Source organism: Alexandromys fortis, unplaced genomic scaffold (assembly GCF_014885135.2).
Source record: "Alexandromys fortis isolate MF-2015 unplaced genomic scaffold, M_Fortis_MF-2015_v1.1 scaffold_117, whole genome shotgun sequence".
Lineage (NCBI taxonomy): Eukaryota > Metazoa > Chordata > Mammalia > Rodentia > Cricetidae > Alexandromys > Alexandromys fortis.
The window spans coordinates 905,729-925,008 of record NW_026068015.1 but is presented as its reverse complement, the minus strand read 5'-3'; the positions used below and the strand labels follow the sequence as shown (position 1 = coordinate 925,008).

Below are 19,280 nucleotides of genomic sequence, written 5' to 3'. Positions count from 1 at the left end.
TTTTTTTCAATAAAAAATTATATTTAAAAAAAAAGAAAAAAAAGAATGAAATTCAAAAACATTTTCAATTCCCCTGTATTATACAGATATTGTGTTCTGGGTTTTCTGAATTATTATTTTTTACTCCTTTTCCCTCTGTTTTTCACTTCATTTTCACTATATATAAACTATTGGCATATCTCCAAAAAAATAAAGATTAATAAAAAGCACATATTAAAGTAAATACACATGATATAATTATCGCTCTTAGGAAAACACACTCTTTGGCTGTGAACTTGGTTCGCAATTAGCAAAGCTTCAATTAAGATTCATCTTGATGTTTCAATTTTCATAATACTTCAAAAACAGGCATTTGTCCATGCAACTCAATGACTCACTCTATGCGCCTAGTTATCTGCCCTATGGGTAGTGATGGACAGGACAAAGAAATAAGTCAGAGTTAGAGGAAAATAAGAAGGGCAGCTTCTACTCTAAATATTCCAATAAATAAATTCTAAATTGTTCATAACATGAAAAGCTTTTGTATATTTGTAAATATATCCATTTTCTAAGGATTTAGTGAAAATATAAAGACAAAAATTGAAAAACTACAGAGAGATTAGCAGTTGCATGCAGAAACAATGCTTGCCCTTAGAACCCACAGTGTCCATCTGCAAAATGAGTCAGGAAGGAACTGTCCCACTCAGAGATCTACTGATATAGCAAGACCACAGGTGCACACTGATGGAAAGGAGTTTCTGTTCCTCCTGGCTGTAATAAGAGCTACGTTATAAAGTAAGGCTGATTAATATTACATTCTAACCATTAACGGTATAGTTTCCTTTATTCTATAATAACACAACTTTCATCATGCCTTTAAGCTCAACATTAGCACATATAAATACATATTACTGAATATGATTACCATCAAATTTAAAATCCACTTGGAATTTTAGATCTGCATTTAATAATGTGTATTGTCTCTCACAATAATAGAGTCAGAAAGAAATAATCTTACTTAAAATGTTGTTTGCATCACGTTCTTTCTGTTCGGACTATAATAACACCCAATAAAAATAATAACTCTGCCTATGGATGCACTCACCAGAGCAGTATAGATATTTAAAGGATCAAGCAGAAAGGCTTTGTCACATATTGGCTATGCTGGTAACCCCTCAATAAATTTAACATTCTTGAGCATGCAAGAACATTTATTTATTAAAACATATCCAAATGATTAGCTCAAATCTCACTACATCATATTCTGTGCATCACTACCTAGATGATAATGGGGCAAGTTACTCATTGATTCTTTCATTTTAAATATATATTTAGTTAAAACATAATTACATCACTTCCTCCACTCCCCCTCTCTCTATCTCATCACATGCACCCCTCACACACTCTTTCAGATTGATAGTTTCTTTCTCTTTTAATATTATTATTACAGACACACACATGAATGTTGAGTGAGTTCATTTCTCCTGTTTGTGGGGATATTGTTTCAGCACGACCAATTTGTTTGGACAAACAATCAGGGGCTCATCCCTGAGAGAGGCTAATTCTCCCTCTCTCAGCAGTCATTAGTGGCTTGGAGTTCTTTGTCTATGGCGGTGGGGGGAGGGTTCTGTGCAGTTTTTCCACTTCACCATTAGCATGTCCAATGATATGCCATTCTTCAGGTCTTGTTTCTGTAGCCTTTTCCAGAAGATAGGCTCACAGTAGACTTCCTGGCCCTCTGCCTCTCACTCACTGATTCTACGTTCCTCATATAATATACAGCACTATATTAGAATAACCTTAAGTATACATCCTCTTGAAAAATATGATTTTTAAATACACCAATATTTTTGTCTAATTCTGCTAAGTCTGTTACAGAGCAATCAAAAAACTAAATGATTGAACTAGGAGTTACCACGGGACAATAAATGTTTTGCTAATCAACACAGTTAAATGTCCTTCAACATTTAAAAATTGGATGCTGTGCTCAAAACGAAAACTGTCTTTGATAATTAGCTGCTTTTAAGAATACCCACCTAATTTCTTTGTTCCCTGCAGATATATCATATTCTTATCTTCTAAAATACTTGAATGGGTGTTTTAATGAATTATATGAAAATATTTACATATTTTCACTATAAGATTTTTAGCACAATTCAACAGCAATTCTGCGAGAAACATAATCTCAGCATTTTTTGTTTTGTCTTGTTTTTTGATGTGGGGCCCCTCTCTGTGTGCTGTGATTACCATTAATGAATAAAGAAACTGCTTTGAACATGTAAGAAGGCAGAACTTAGGTAGGTAGGGAAAGCTAGGCTGAATGCTATGATAAAGAAGGTCAGATTCAGAGAGAAGTCATGAAGCCGCCAGAGAGAAATGTGCTGAAAATTTCTGGTAGGCCATAACATTGTGGCGATGAACAGATTACTTGAAATGGGTTAAATTAAATTAAGATGTAAGAGTAAGCAAATAAGAAGCTAGAGCTAATGGGTCAAGCAGTGTTTTAATTAATATAGTTTCTGTGTGGTTATTTTGGTTCTGGGCGGCTGAGACGAACAAGCAGCCTCCTCTAACATTTTCTTGTAGAAAACTTATTGTCAGATATCAGTCATAGAACTGCTGGTAATTGTCTTACTTATGGTTACTATTACTGTAATAAAACACCATGACCATGATTGGGGCTGGAGAGATGGCTCAGTGGTTAAGAGCATTGCCTGCTCTTCCAAAGGTCCTGAGTTCAAATCCCAGCAACCACATGGTGGCTCACAACCATCTGTAATGAGGTCTGGTGCCCTCTTCTGGCCTGCAGACAGGATATTGTATACATAATAAATAAATAAATATTTAAAAAAAAAACACCATGACCAAAGTAAATTGAGGAGGAAAGGGTTTACTGGTTTTTTGCTTCCATATCACTGTTCATCACTGAAGGACAGGAACTCACACTGGGAAAGAAACTGGAAACAAGAACTGATGCAGAGGTCATGGAGGAGTACTGTTCACTGTTTGCTCTTCCTGGCTTCCTCAGACAGCTTCTTTTTATATTTTTTCTTCATTTTATATACCTTTCCCTTCTCCCTCTCTCTCCCTCCCTCTCCTTCCATCCCCACATCACCATCCCACCCCCCTATCAACTCCTTAGAAGGAGTAAGGTGTCCCTTGGGGAGTCAACAAAGCCTAGCATACCAAGTTGAGGCAGGATAAAGTCCATGCCCCCCCACACACACATATCAAGGCTAAACAAGGCATCCTACCATAGGGAATGGGCTCCAAAAAGCCCGTTCATGCACCTGGGATGAGTCCTGCTGCTACTTCCAGTGACCTCCCAACAGAACTCAGAACCACAAGCCCAGGGATGGCATCGCTCAAATGGGCTGGAGCCTTACCCATTTATCACTAATTAAGAAAATACCCTACATGCTAGCCTACAGCTTAACTTTATGGGTAATTTTCTCAGTTGTGGATCGCTCCGCTCCAATTACTCTAGCGTGGGTCAAGCTAATGTAAAATTAATCAACACAGTAATGGTTCATGAGTTTATAGTTATTCTCATAGTTCAAATAGAGTCAAATATCTGAGGACAAGTTCTCTCTCTAGTCATTCAAATGGTTAAAATTTAGTATTTTATTTCATGCTAAGTTTTGCTTGCCAGGCTTACACACATAAAGAGCAAAGCCCATGTGCATGCTTACACACATGAAGAGCAAAGCCTGTGCATGCTTACACACTGCATACTCTGTCTTCAAAGTACTGGAGAGCAACATGCTTCAGATTCTGAATAACTTTACCTCTTAAAATATATACATAGACTAAATTGGCTAGTCACCACTCATTCAAAGTTCCATTTAGAGTTGAAAGAATTCAGATTTCTATTTTCTGACTGGATGTCTTGAGCTATATTTAAAAAGACATGAAAGAAAAACACAATGGATTACAGGATTTAAAATGGCATGCACACTACCTAAGGACTCCATTTTTGTCAGTGTCACACTGCTCTGTTGCCTTTCAGCTAGAAATTGGCATTTCTTCAGTGTCTTCCTTCCATTTATCACCAATGATAGACTACTACCCCCTGTCGGTCTTTGTTGTGCTTTCTCTTCTAGGCTTTCAAGCATGTTACAGATCACAGAAAAATGTCTTCCCCTGGATATAGCTATTTAATCTTTTTAATCATTGACTAGTATCATACTTAATTTTTTCAAAAGGTAAATATGAATTCTTCAAATGGATTACAGATGTTTACACTTCCTTTAGCATGATGCTACTAGGTACGGGAAGGAGACTGTACCTGAGAACCATCACTGGAAGCATCTCAGAGTGTAATAGGAGACTACATCATTCAGCCTGCACACCAGAGCATACTGGGCTTCCTGGAAGTTCTCTGATTCCTTATGTTCTTTTTCTTCTAGGGTTTAACTGCCATAATTATCTCACCCAAACCCTACTTATCCTTCCTGTGAAAGCTCAGACATCCACCATAACATCATCAAACATGCTAGGTCCTCCCAGGGCCCACTGGCATTTCTTCATTAACACCTGTTTTAAATAATAAGTACACCTTAGAGTCTTTGCTAGCTGACTCATGTTTGGTAAAATAAGCCTTCAATAAATATTTACCAGCAGTCAAGTTGAGTGTGTAGCAAAAGTGAAAGTACTGAAGCATGAGAGCTTTGTTAGCTGTTAATAAAATTGGATTTTCTAATTAAGATAATGAGAATATTGACGTTTACATAGGTCCAGGATTAAGATCACTTTAGCGTGTCAGCTCATCTTGTGAGCAATATGGAGAAAGGATTAGTGGAGGTTAAGATAGTAATGAAAAGCTCAGATGTACAGAGATTGAGACTAGATTATTCTTCTAGCAGCTATCTGGGAAATCACTTTGAAGAGCCCTGTTTTGGGTGAAAATGGCTCTACTGAACAATAAAAATGACCCACAGATCGTCTCCAAAGCCAATTCCTCAGCTGAGTTTCCTCTTCCTGGGTAAATTTAGTTGCCAACTGAAGCTAAACTAATTTGTCACAAATTTGGTGACAGCTTCTATTTTTGTTTTCATTAGAACATTTTTATGATTGTTTACCACAAATAATGTCTACTTTAATAATGTGCTGACCTAGACATGAAGAAATGGACCAATGCTACTCTTAGGGCCAGGATGCCATGAACATGTTTTAGTGCATGTGACTCCACAAACGTCTCACCCAGGGAAAAAGACAAAAGCCAGTTTCCATCTCATCTTCAAGTACAGATAAAGTTTCAAGGATGGCCACTTTAAATCATTATTGAGATAACATTCCTATAAAACCTATCATTATCAGGGTCCCAGCATACAGTACATTGAATAAAATTTTAGAATACTTTGGTACAGAAACAATTTGATCTCTGCATCAGAAAATCTACTTGAGACATCTGCAGCCGATACTTCTACATCTCCCCCCCCAGAGAATCCTTCCTAAAGCAAACTGTGAGAATGTTGGAGGAGGAATACATCCTTATTTCCTGCACTCCACATCAGAGATGGGATCTGCTTTAATGTCACTCTTCTGATGCCCAGCATGGAGCAGACAAACCCTTATATTGTCCGTGTGTGTCTACAGAGATGGAAATACCATTGTTGTTTTTCCCTGTGAAGGGATCTAGTATAGAGCGCATTCGGGAGAAAGAAAAGAAAAAATTAAACTAGGTACGCTTAAGGTGATGTACAGGAAACTTGTCACATGATGGTAACAAGCTAATTGTGAAAAAGCAGACTTGGCTGAAGTTAAAGGCATGGTCCCCCTGGCCCTCTCATTAGGAGTACTCGGACTTGACTTCAAGGTATCAGCATCACCTACCTACATCCTTATTCTTAGAGCATGATTTAACTATTCTAAATAATAAGGTTTTTATTATAGACCTGTTCCTAAAGACCTATCAATTCTTTGATAAGAAAGCTTCAAATTACATTTTATACCTTATGAATCATTAAGCCCTCCACTTGTTGCTTACATCAATGCTGCCACAACCATTAAATCATAATATTTACCAAATCCTAGTGAAGTCTCAAAATTAAAACATCTCTATCAAGGAATCTTCAAATTTTTAACGTTTCCTTTTCTTCTACAAAATCTATCAAATTCAGCAGTACTGGCATTTTCCTATCAATAAATAACATCTGAGCTTTGTCTTATCAAATGGTGGCAGCTTAGTACTTGAGAGCAATATTGTTGCATTTACTAGAATGACTAACATTCTTAAACCATTCTGATGTGACTTCAACTTCCACCCTACAATGGGTAGACACAAAGGAAGCATTCTTCATGAAACCAAGAAATGCCAAATGTCAGTGTAAATTTTTTGACATTTTTATGAATACAATTAATATAGAGCCAAATTAAAGAGGAATGATTCTTTTATAGGACCTCAAAACATTATCAAATAAAACTTTATAATTTGAGGAACAGGAAGTAACTTTTCATGGTGACAATCACAACTGAATTTCTGTAATTGTGTCAATGTTAATTATTACTTCTCGCTTTTCATACCCCAGGCATGACTGAAAATTATGTTTCTTATTGGAAACAATTTTAAATATATAAATATTATATTCATTCAAAAATACCAGAATTTGTTTTCTTAATTGAATATTCACTTGTAAAGTAACAGTTGTTGTTGTCATCATTCAAGAAACTTTACGGGAATGTCACCACATAATTTTGAGAAACTGCGAGACACATATTTCATGTTTAATTGCTTCAGGAACCAAAAACAAAAACAAAGACAAAAAGGCACCAAATGGAAGAAACTGGAAGAAACATGAAGGTTTTTATCCCAAAATTCTTATCCTGTGAGGACATTATTATGTGACTTGAGCCAGGTGCATGTTAGAAAGTTTGATAGTTAAAATGAGAATTAAAAACAACATATAAAATTATCAAACTAATTATTACTGTAGTTGATTAAGAAAATAAAATAAGCAAAACTCAAATCAATTTTAATACAAGCCTTTAAATTGCATATCACTGTCCATGATATAATCTTGTGGTTAAGTGAAAGGACCCTCTTATGTTCTATCAGTACAGTATAAAGTGCTCTTTTCACAGAATTGATAATCAGAACGCTCACCACAAAGCAGTCCTTATATCTAGCTAAGATTTGTAAGATCTTGGGGAGCATGAAGGAAAAATGCAGAAAATATTAAACATACTTAAAATATACCCATGTATTTGTGATGTAAAATCTTTATGAAATGACACTCTGGAAAGCTGAAGTTATGAAGAACTGAGGACATTTCCATTTGGTATGTAAATAGTATGTAAAAGTTTAGATTGGTGTATTTGTAAGAGTAATTGTACAGGCCTGTATTGCACCAACTTACAAAAGTTTTTGGTTGTTGTTGTTTTTTCTCATGATTCAGAGCTATCATAACAATATTCACAGGCATAGGAGCTGTGCACTGCAGTATCGTAAACCCCGACCCTGCTGGTGTGGATAGAGATGTTTGTTTCCACATTAAATGGCCCCATGCTGTTCTGTTCTATGACTCTGTCAATTGTTGCACAGCTCTTTGCCTCCCCCTACATTTTAGTTAATGATCCTTATTTTCCACAGTCAGCATGCCTACTTGAAATACCCACTCCCTTTTAAGATGCAACTCTGACTTTCAGTGACCTTGGAAAATGTGTAACCCAATGTATTAGAATTGTATGTGAAATGAGATGCGGCAAAGGCTGGAAAGAGTTGAGAAGAACTCTGCATGTGATGAGAAGATCTCAGTGAATGTTGACAGGAGAAGTTTTTAACCTCGAGTATGTTCTTCTTCCACTTTATGTGGGTCATGTTATCACCTACTGCAGAGATAGCATGATAATTTGATGAGATAACATATTTGAAAACCTCATAAAACTACGAGGTTGAATACAAATGCACCACAGGGTTTCTATCAGCATTATAAGAACAAGATTGCCATCTAATGGCAACCAGACAGTTACTAGTGCCCTAACTCAGCGCCCAAGTGAAAAGGGAACAAAGCCAGTAGATGAGACCTCAAAGTGACAACTCATGTCTCAGCTGCATATTTTCTAAGAGCTATGAAAACAGTACATTTCAGGAAACCTATTACAGTTGCTCCTTGTAGCAACTCATTATGACTGGGAACTTCTATATACTACAAACAAGAAGTATAAATTAATACTTGCAAAGCTGTACTTTAACTCATTTAACCTTTCATCAAGTTCCTAATTCTTTAATCCTGACCAAAAAGTTATTTTAAATCTCCATTCACTCAATCCTAAGAAAGTACATATGATGTCTTGTGAAAATAACAGAATATTAAATGAGATAGCAGAAAGTGCTGGTATTTATATCCCAAACAAAGATCAAAAGGACAGTGTCTGATTGGGCACTTTGCACAATGCCTGTCATGACTCTGATGTGTTCAATTTCTGTGTTGGAGTCAAAGGGAAACATTGAGTCAAAATAATTCACTTAAAAGCTCACGGTTTGCAACACAAGCTTCAGTATATTGGGATTTTATATTTTATAAGAACTAGCTTTATTAGACAAGAGAATCCAAAACTGTTGAGTCTGAATGAGACATCTCCTACTTCTCATCATTTATCTAACAGGCTTCAAATTTCTTAATATATAAGGGTGTGTCACCTTCATGAACTGCCACCTAGCTCAGTAAATATTACTGTTGGAGGAGACCAATAGTTAGTTTCCCGGCTGCTCAGCCCCAAAATAATCACACAGAAACTGTATTAATTAAATCACTGCTTGGCCCATTAGCTCTAGCTTCTTATTGGCTAACTCTTACATATAAATTTAACCCATCTCCATTTTAATCTGTGTATTGCCTTGTGGCAATGGCTTACTGGGGAAATTTCTGGCTTCTATCTCTGGCAGGACTACATGGCTTCTTCCTAAGTCCTCCTTCTTTCTCCAAGCATTCAGTTTAGTTTTCCCCGCCTACCTCTATTCCCTGTGCAGGCCCAAGACAGTTTCTTTATTAACCAATGGTATTCACAGCATACAGAGGGTAATCTCACATTATATTATTCAGTTTATTATCACTATAATTTACATATTAGTAAATAATTGACAATCAGAGTGAATTTTATATATTGTCATTTCACAATCTTAAAATTTCAGACTGTGATTTTGTTCACACAAAGAAACGTAAGAGTAGTGAATTATAAATATAAAAGATGTTTGGTTTTGGTTCCTTTGAGAAAAGAACTCAGCTGAAGTTATTTTTTTAACAGGACGTTATAACCCCAAAGTAGAATATAAAATGGTAACTGCAGTATTTTTGATATTTATTCTAACAATCTTTTTTATAACTCCATTTACAATAGCCATTAGCTTTTTTTCTCTATCACCATCTTTATCAAATTCTAACATAGCCTGAAGTTATTCATCACTAATATTTTCTGGCAACACCTCAAAATTTTTTTAAGCTTATTTTACATGAATCATGTGGGGGGGGGTTGGGCAGGTGTGGGTGTGTAGGTATTTTGCTTAGTTGCAACCACAACTAAACATCAAGGAAAATGATGGAAAACAAGGCAGAAAGATTCTAAGTTCCAGAGGACCAAGATGCCTGACTTAAGGTAGTGTCTCCCAGATGTGACAGGAAAGTAGAACACATGAAGTCTCAAAACTATAGTTATCTAAACAAAACCTGCATAATTAGATCACACCAGTTAACATATCAATGTGGATAGAAAAAGTTTCATGGGCTGGAAAGATGGCTCAGAAGTTAAGAGCAGTGGCTATTCTTCCAGAGGTTCAATTCCCTGCAACCACATGATAGCTCATAACCATCTGTAATGAGATCTGGTGCCCTCTTCTTGCCTGCAGACATACATACAAACAGAACATTGTATACATAATAAATAAATAAATAATCTTTAAAAAAAAGTTTAACAAGGCCCCACCTCTAGATGGAAAGCTACAAAGAATGGTGGCTGAGAGAGGAATACAGTTTTCTCCAGAGACGAGCCCTGGATAAACTATCTGATCCCAAATAGTCAGCCCTGCATGTATGTACAAGTGAGCAACAGTACATGGATTTCAGTAAATTAAGCCTGTTTATCCTTACATTATCCATCTATCATCTATCTTTCTATACATTTATGTATCTATACATGTAAGTATCTATCACCAATCATCTACATATATTACACACCTATCTATCTAACTCTATATATTACAGTAATTATTATGGAAGAGGTCATGAGAGAATGTAAGAATGGAAAAGTTGAAAGGGGAAAATTATGAGTGGAAATGATTTAGAAACAGTGTATTTAATCATGTATAAAATAAATTTTTATTTATGGCTAGAAACCAAATATGAGTGAGTACATCCCATGTTCCTCTTTTTGGGTCTGGCTTACCTCACTCAGGATAGTGTTTTCTATTTCCATCCATTTGCCTGCAAACTTCAAGAAGTCCTTGTTTTTTACTGCTGAGTAGTACTCTAAAATATATAAATTCCATACTTTCTTCATCCATTCTTCCATTGAAGGGCATCTAGGTTGTTTCCAGGTTCTGGTTATTACAAACAATGCTGCTATGAACATAGTTGAGCATATACTTTTGTTGTATGATAGGGCATCTCTTGGGTATATTTCCAAGAGTGGTATTGCTGTGTCCAGGGGTAGGTTGATCCCGAATTTCCTGAAAAACCGCCACACTGCTTTCCTAAGTGGTTGCACAAGTTTGCATTCTCACCAGCAATGGATGAGTGTACCCCTTTCTCCACAACCTCTCCAGCAAAAGGCTGTCATTGGTGTTTTTGATTTTAGCCATTCTGACAGGTGTAAGATGGTATCTTAAAGTTGTCTTGATTTGCATTTCCCTGATCACTAAGGGGATGTACTCACTCATATTTGGTTTCTAGCCATAAATAAAGGACATCGAGCCTATAATTAGTGATCCTAGAGAAGCTAAATAAGAAGGAGAACCCAAAGAAAAACATATAGTCATCCCCCTAGATCTTAACCTTCATCAGGCGATGAAAGGAGACAGAGACAGACATTGGAGCACGGGACTGAAATCTCAAGGTCCAAATCAGGAGCAGATAGAGAGAGAGAGCACGAGCAAGGAACTCAGAACCGCAAGGGGTGCACCCACACACTGAGATAATTGGGATGTTCTATCATGAACTCACCAAGGCCAGCTGGCCTGGGTCTGAAAATGCCTGGGATAAAACCGGACTCGCTGAACATAGCGGACAATGAGGACTACTGTGAACTCAAGATCAATGGCAATGGGTTTTTGATCCTACTGCACGTACTGGCTTTGTGGGAGCCTAAGCAGTTTGGATGCTCACCTTACTAGACCTGGATGGAGGTGGGTGGTCCTTGGACTTCCCACAGGGCAGGGAACCCTGATAGCTCTTTGGGCTGACAAGGGAGAAGGGAGAGGGACTTGATTGGAGGAGGGAGAGGGAAATGGGAGGCGGTGGTGGGGAAGAGACAGAAATCTTTAATAAATAAATAAATTAAAAAAATAATTTTTATTAGCAAAAATAAATATATAAATATCTGAAAAAGATTGTCGGTGCCTTGAAATCAGATATATCTGATTCAGGATTCCATTTCTGCCATAGTGAATCTTGTTCTACATTTGTGACATGTTATGATTCTATTCATCTAAAAAATTCAGCCTGTTTTGATGCAAAGTATCTTGCTTTCTAGGTTGTATAGACTAAAGAAGGAACCCAATACAGTTTGATTCTACTTCTTTGGGATTTAGGTAATTTTAATCTTTGTAAGTACTATATTTTTTCAGGGCCCTTTAGTTTTGAATAATTCATTACTATTATAAGTTATTTCAAAATATGTTTTCTAATTTAAACATAATTTTCTTACTTTTATAACACTCAGTGATGAGTTGGTAGTATTAAAAAATTAATAAATTAAGACATGTTGCTTTAAAAAACACAGCACATTTCTTTACGTTTAATCAGTCCAATTAAACAGCTGAAAACTTTTTCCCCTGGATATTACTTGTCCCAAATACTGTACAGCCTAATTAGAATAGCAGTGTATCTGATAAAGACTACATTTCTGTTTTAAATACTGTAAACACTAGGAACTAAGTTCATAAATGTTAAAAAGCAACCTGTATTGTTGCCATGCATTGCCATTGGTCTTTACCACTTGAAGATAAGTTACTTATTTGAAAATAGATGTAAGTTATTTAATTTTCTTTGATTAAAAGAATGCAATAGGTGGATGATCGAGTAAAGACAAACTTTATTACTTGTGTAATTTATTTTACATTTGCTTCTGAAGTACTCAGGGCAGTATTGGTGTATGTCTACATGCAAATAGAGGTAATGGCCCAGCAATACCAATTAGAAATTAATTAGGTAGTTGCTAAATATTTGGAATTTGATGAGGAAGCATTATAAAAATTCTTCAGTGAGTTAGGAATTCCTCCTGTGCCTATTAATTAAGAAGGTAATTTTGTTATTAATTTTTAATGGGTAAAAGCACAGCAGAGATGAGATGAAACCCTGGTGGTTTTGCTAATATGAATGGCAATGTATAAAGAATTGCAACAACATTGACATAAGAATATTATAAAAGTCAACTGCAAATTAGTAGAAATTATGGTGTGTCTGGATCAAAAGAAGTGGGCCTAGGGTATCTTTAATTAGATTGTACAAAACTCAGAAACTTATGCCACTTAACTGTGGAGATATAATTTGGAAGTTAATAAATAGACATATCAAGCTATGCCATTTGAATGACAGCATTCCTCAAAAAAGCCATAAACTACCTAAGAAATAAACACAGTACCAAACATGAAAAACCTCTATTTGAGTTGTTAGTCAAGGTACTTCAAGTTAGTCCCCCAAACAGCGGAAGCTATAGCTGTTGCTCTTGGACGACTCCCATAGGTTGAAGATTAAGTCCCTATTTGTGAAACCTGCACATTTAGGGCACAGGGCTCATATTATTCCAGCTAACCTAATAGACTCTTTCCTGTGGTCTAGATTCCCCAGTAACATGAAGTACTATGCAAGCAGGCAGAAGAAAGAAGTAGTTAGTAATCTTAGCTGACTATAAGTTCTGTGAATGACAACAAGGACGGCTTGGCAGGATATTACTACAGGTGAAATAGTGATACTCATGGGCTGATGGTGATCAACAATTATCTAATTATACTAAAGACCCACTCAACAGGAGGAAAACCAGCTCTCATCCTACACAGAATCCTAGCAAACTATCTGGAGCTAGTGAGGCCATGGATCTTGTAAGAACACCTGCAATTGCCATTTTGCTAGAACAGCATACTTTCTAATTACATTATAAAACTTATTCTTATACCTACAGATACGCCAGCTCACAGTCCTCCCTTGCCCAGCACTGAGACATTTGTTCAGTAACCTATGACTTATAGAGGAAGTATTATCAGTATGTGTAGCACAACTTTACCTAAACTATATACATTTTTAAGTGAGGTATTTCTTTGATATTTGTGTGTTTATGAGTGTGTGTGTGTTCACATGTATATTTTCAGATACGCTTTTAAAGCTATGATCCCTATTATTTTTATTCTAACTTTTATTTTATCTGGAATGCATTCTAAAAATGCAATATTCTTTAAAAGTTTTAAGGTTAATCTGATAAAGTTCTGGCTCCCTATGAGCCTTCAGTTTCCTTCCTTAAACTTACTTATATTTTAAGCCAACTCATGAAGACATACCACTTTATAATAAACAATGTTTTTTAGAGTGCATGATTTTTGTGCATTGTGACATGAAACCAATACCAAAAGCAAGATAAGGAATAGATTCAGTAGCTCCCAAGCCTCCTTATCACCTTTGGCACCTGTCAGTCTCTCACTGTCAGCCCTTTTCCTCCTCAGACAACGATGTGGTTTGGTTTGTTTGTTTTCTGTGAAATTTGCGCTGTTTGCACTAATGGAATCTTGTGTTATTTTCGTCGGCATTTTTCACGCAACATGGTTCTTCAGCAATAAATTTATGGTCTCATTCTGATCAATATTCCAGTTTTTGCTTAATGCTTTTCTATGATGTAGATTTAGAAGAATTTGTCAACCTGAGCTTTAACCTACTTGCATTTTTATTTTAAAATAAATACTTTTATACATTTTTCTCTCAATAAAATTAATAAAAAAAGAATAATGAAAAAATCAAAATAGAAACTATCATAAAATAAAAATATATAAATTAAAGTACTATTACATTCAATAACAAGAGTAGGTTACATTAAAATTACACACTGTGATGTTTGTTGTGCATCTACGTAATTCTACATTTATCACAATCATAATCTTTAATGCTTCTATTATAAACATTTTTGATCTAAGATGTTCATAATTTTTAACTGATCAGTGTGTTCCCATTTTTTCTTCCCCGATGCCATAGTAAGCATCAATGTACCCCCATGCGCAAGTTTCTAAAACCTAGGTGTGTTCTTTCACCCTCCCTTCATCACTTCATCAGTGTTGCTACTCCACTGCCTTTACCAGGCTGCGGTTTCCCACCAGAGTCTGCCACGCTGGTGACTAATGAGTGGCTGGCACAGATGCAAGGGGACTAATAGCTAAAGATGATGAATTACAGACCCAAATCTAAATTATCTGGATATATATTGTCCTATATATATAAGTATTTTTTTTATTTTTTATTTTTTTATGAATTTTATTTCCTTTTTGTGATTTGTGAGCTCTTTTTTAATAAAGAACTCATTACTATTAGGAGCTAGTATGGGATCCCTTTAAACCCACTCCCCATCTGACAGTGTTCTCCTTCAAGGTCCTGACTTACACTTCTGCTTCTGCACTTTTTTGAGATCTCTTTAGTGCTATCTGGTGGCAGAAAATTGAACTACACCTTGCTCCCTCCCCCTTCCTTTCCTTCCTTCAGTCCTCCTTCCTTCCTTGCTTCTATATCTTCCTCCTTTCCTCTCTCCCTCCCTCCCTTTATCCCTCTCTCCCTCCATCCCTCCCTACTTCCATCCCTTTCTCACTCCCTCTCTCCGTAACTACATAGACATCAACCTTTAAACACAAAAGTAGATCAAATCTTCAAAGCATTCTCTAGCATATCTATCCATACATCCTAAAACATCTGTAGTTAAATTACCACTAAGCAGGGATCATCAGTATGCCTAAGGCATAGAAGTTAGGACTAAGTGGCAAGAGAGGGCTGTGGGAAGAGGACCCCAGACCATCAGACTCTTGTGTTCATGCCACAGGGGTTTTCATTTCTTACTCTTGAAGCAATGCTTTTACCTTGCTGTCTAAAACCTGTCTCACAATTTCAACTGCATTTTAGTTTTATATAAGTATTTTTAAAACACCCATTTAGAGAAGAAAGTTCCTTACAGTTGCCCAAGGATTACATCTGAGCAACAATTTGTCTTTGAGGATGAGGTGGCAGGTGACAGGCTCAGCATCTAGTTCTCAGCTATGTCTTCTGTTCAGTGAGTCATAAGAATAACACATCACTTTTATTCCCTTAGATAAAGTGAATAGTGGTCATAACATTTTATAGGGGAAAATAATTATTCAAAGGTTAATGTTTTCCCAGAGCACATACAGGCAGCTATATCTTTGTTTAGATTTGAAGTCAGTGTTGTTCACCATGGCTGGCTGTCTAACATAACTGCTCTTCCCCAAAACTGGCACCAAACAGAACTGGACTTGTCGTCTCTACATTCAATTATTTCATAAATATTCCAGTAAACATAAAATAGAGAAAAGAATATGATTTGGGAAGTTTTAATCCCAAATCCCTATAAGTCTATGACTCCCTCACTCACGGTACTCATTATTCTGTGTTGATAATTAAACAATTTATCAGCTTAATATGTTCCCTTCTTCATATTTGTGGATCAAACAAGTAACTGATGTAAACATTCAGTCACACACATCTCTATAAAATATTGCATAAAATTCAAACTAAATTAGAATTTTATAAAAATCAACAAAATGGACTATAATTATGTAAGACTCAGTTAAATTCTCTTCTCTCTCATTAATTCAGAATGACTTCAATTTTTGAACATTTATTTCAGTGATATATAACAACATAAACATTGCAAATAAACTGAATTAAACTTATTTATCTTGGTAAAATTCATCATGTATTCAAAATGAAGACATCCAAAGCCCTAACTTTTTATAAAGAATATATATATAATTTTAAACAAATGCTCCTATGAGGGTGCCACATTATATTTAGCTGTTTTATACTACAATTGTCACCTTTGCCCTTCCACCATCCTGACCACCCACAGAAGAAACCCGACCATGCACACTGAAGAATTCTCTGTGCCTTACTTTTGGCTTCCTATTGGCAATTGTACCTTGTCACTTAGTGTTTATTATCTTCTCTTTCTAATACTTCTTACAAAAATCATTGTTCAAACTCATTTCAAAAAGTACCAAATTAAGTTTATTTATGATTTCTCATTACAGAAAAAGAAATACATTTAAAATTATGACTTTATAACGCAGAATTTAAAACCTATAAATAGAAATTTCTCTCATTATCTCAGAGGTATCCCATATGTATATGTGGGATTAGATTAAGGGAAGAGAGAGAAAAGCAATACTTCAGGGTTGGCACTGTACTTCTCTCAGAATTGCATGATGAGGGACAGACTATCCTCTTTTTATATATACTGATGCTATGGATTGATCTAGGGGTTAGATATACTGTCTATTCCATATCTGTACCATCCACTATAAACAATTTACCCTATAACCATACAAAAGTATATATGAATGTTTTCTTTATTGCTTTTAGTTATAATTTTTGCACTATTGAATACAAAATATGAGTCTTATTGTGAAAAATTTGAAGTGTTTAAACATTTTGTAATTGTAAACATTTAAATGAGTAATATGTAGAGAGTATTATTTTATAGTTCTCCAGTCTCACAGTCTCTATCTAATAGAGATTAGATAGTTTGATCTACTGGTAAATATGCTACAGTATATTACATATTTATCTATAGAAACTTAAATATTTGCTAGATGTTGATTAATTCTCCTTTTAAAAACTCCTTCCAAAGGGACACGTCTTACTATTTTCTCCTAATGTCTAACTGTTAAGGTAAAAACATATGAGGGACAGAAATTTGGAGTTATGTTCATAAAAATAATAAGTCTTCATTAGAAAAGGACAGCTGTGAAAACAACTGAAGGCAGAATGTTTAAAAAAAATCCCAAATTGATATACAATGGCAAACTAAAAGGAGGTACAAGAAAATGAAAACATCATTATGGTTTGCTTTTCAAGTTGCAATATATTAACTGATTATAAATATTTAGTATGGACCAAACATCTCAAAATAAGCCTGAGAATTAGCAGAGAATAGAATTCATGCAAGGTCGACGTAGTAACATGATGCACCAAAAGGGCAATATTCCCAAAAGGACCCTGTAGACTCAGGCTTTATGACTTAACATTGTCGACTTTTAACGTACAAGTAATAGTGTAAGAGGTAAAATAAGATAATATAATCTGTGCTGTCAAATACCTAAATCCGAAATAGTTAGGCCATATAAAGTATTTTGAATGAAAAATTTTTTTGAATTTAGAGATATACTATTTTAAATCTGACACGAATTCAAACTATTACAAATGAGGTGGATGGGTTTTCTTAGCTTATGTGATATGAGTTTAGCTATTACTCATTGTAACTGCATACGTGTGTTTGAGGTGTATCTAGGACTATCAATGGGTGTTATTTGTCACTCTAAGTTCTCGGATCAGCCTTGCAGTATCAGCATTAATCTCTGTTGTTAAGGTATTGTGACTAAAATTTAGAATAACAAATCTAGATAACCAATAGTTACATTTGATTAAAAGTAAACCATGAAAAGTGAAGCGGAAACCATTGCATGGTTACCCCTTCAAACATAAGATACTGATGTTTTAAATTGGTAGGTATTTAATTTGAGCATATCTTCTTTTGAAATGATTTTTGTGTTCTGTTTCATTTCATAATGACTTCTAGCTGCATTCATGTTTCTACAACTGACTTTAAAGTCATCCAGTATAAGAAGCTAAAGTATGCAGCGTACCTAGCTTGCTCCTTGCACATAGATGATGAAAGGAGAAAGAGAAGACTGGCCATGTTCCAAAGAGTGTCTAGCTTACAGTGAAAGCTGCAGCAATTAAAGCAAATTGATTAAACTGGGGTCAAATTCTTGTAGACATTTATTGGGGTCATATTAGTGTCGGTATTTAATCAACTCTTACCTGGGGGTTGAAGATTCTGTTCCTCTAAAAATTCTAAATCAAGCATCAGATCATCTTCATCGAGGTCACAGGATCCCAAATGATTTAGAACATCCTGAAAGAAAAGTAAACCTGATAAATGACAGAAAGCACAGAGGAGATAGAATAAGAATGCAAGAATAAGAGAATAGCCACATACAGTAGCCATGAAACAAAACACTCAGCAAATCTGAAATTGACTTTCATGACTTCTGAATCTACCAGTCCTATGAAATGCTTTCAGAATTTTCTAATATGTCTAACTTTTCCTACTACTTACTCCTCTTAGTTATCCATACCTGCTACAACTAAAAACATAGAAGTCTTCATCTTACATTATTGTTCTGTATGTCACATAACTTCAGCAAACATGTTTAGCAAAGCTCTGAAAGGAATGCAGAAAGGTAGCGTGCTTCCTGTGAGAGCTTCTTGTACAGTATGTGAGACAGGAGAAGAAATCAGTCATTAAGCAAGGACCTAATCACAGTTTTTGAAATAAGAAAAAATCCTCTATTTTATGTGTAAAGACATTAGAGAAATCTTCATACTTTAGAACCAATTTTTAAAAGAGGTTGTCTAGCTGACAATATTTGTGTCACTAATTACACAACTTTCTTGCAAACAGGTCACTGTTGTAGATAGCAGGCAGGGTTTGTAGTTAGATAAAATTGATGATTACTTTTCTCTTTCAGTAGCGTGCAAAGTGTGTCTTCTATCACCATAAAGGCTAGTCAGTAAGGGGTAAAGCTTCTTATCTGGGCACCAGGTCAATAATTCCATGTTTTGTTTTGTTTTTTTTAAGTCAAGAAATTGTATTCATAGTACAAGCATTACAGAATATAATAAATAACTAGATATTTTAATAAATAAATATTTGGGTAACTAGAAAATTTAATAATAGGTGTAACTGTTGCTCTTTTACGAAAGTATTTTTTGTAACCTTTGCCTCAGTTTTTGAAATTTAATTAGAATTCCAAGATTTTTTTTTCTCTTTATTTTTTTTTAGTTGTTGGAAACAAAATTTCCGCCTCCTCCCCATTTCCC

The 19,280-nt window shown here is 35.4% G+C and overlaps 1 protein-coding gene across 3 annotated transcripts in view; it reads right to left on the bottom strand.

Annotated features, from left to right (window-relative positions):
- The window catches only part of Ccser1 (coiled-coil serine rich protein 1), a 1,153,064-nt gene that overhangs the window by 932,474 nt on the left and 201,310 nt on the right, over positions 1-19,280 (bottom strand). For all 3 annotated transcript variants that reach the window (XM_050162333.1, XM_050162332.1, XM_050162334.1), the window contains one exon: positions 18,219-18,312. In XM_050162333.1, the coding sequence (XP_050018290.1) occupies positions 18,219-18,312 (94 nt within the window). The remainder of the gene's footprint in view (positions 1-18,218; positions 18,313-19,280) is intronic.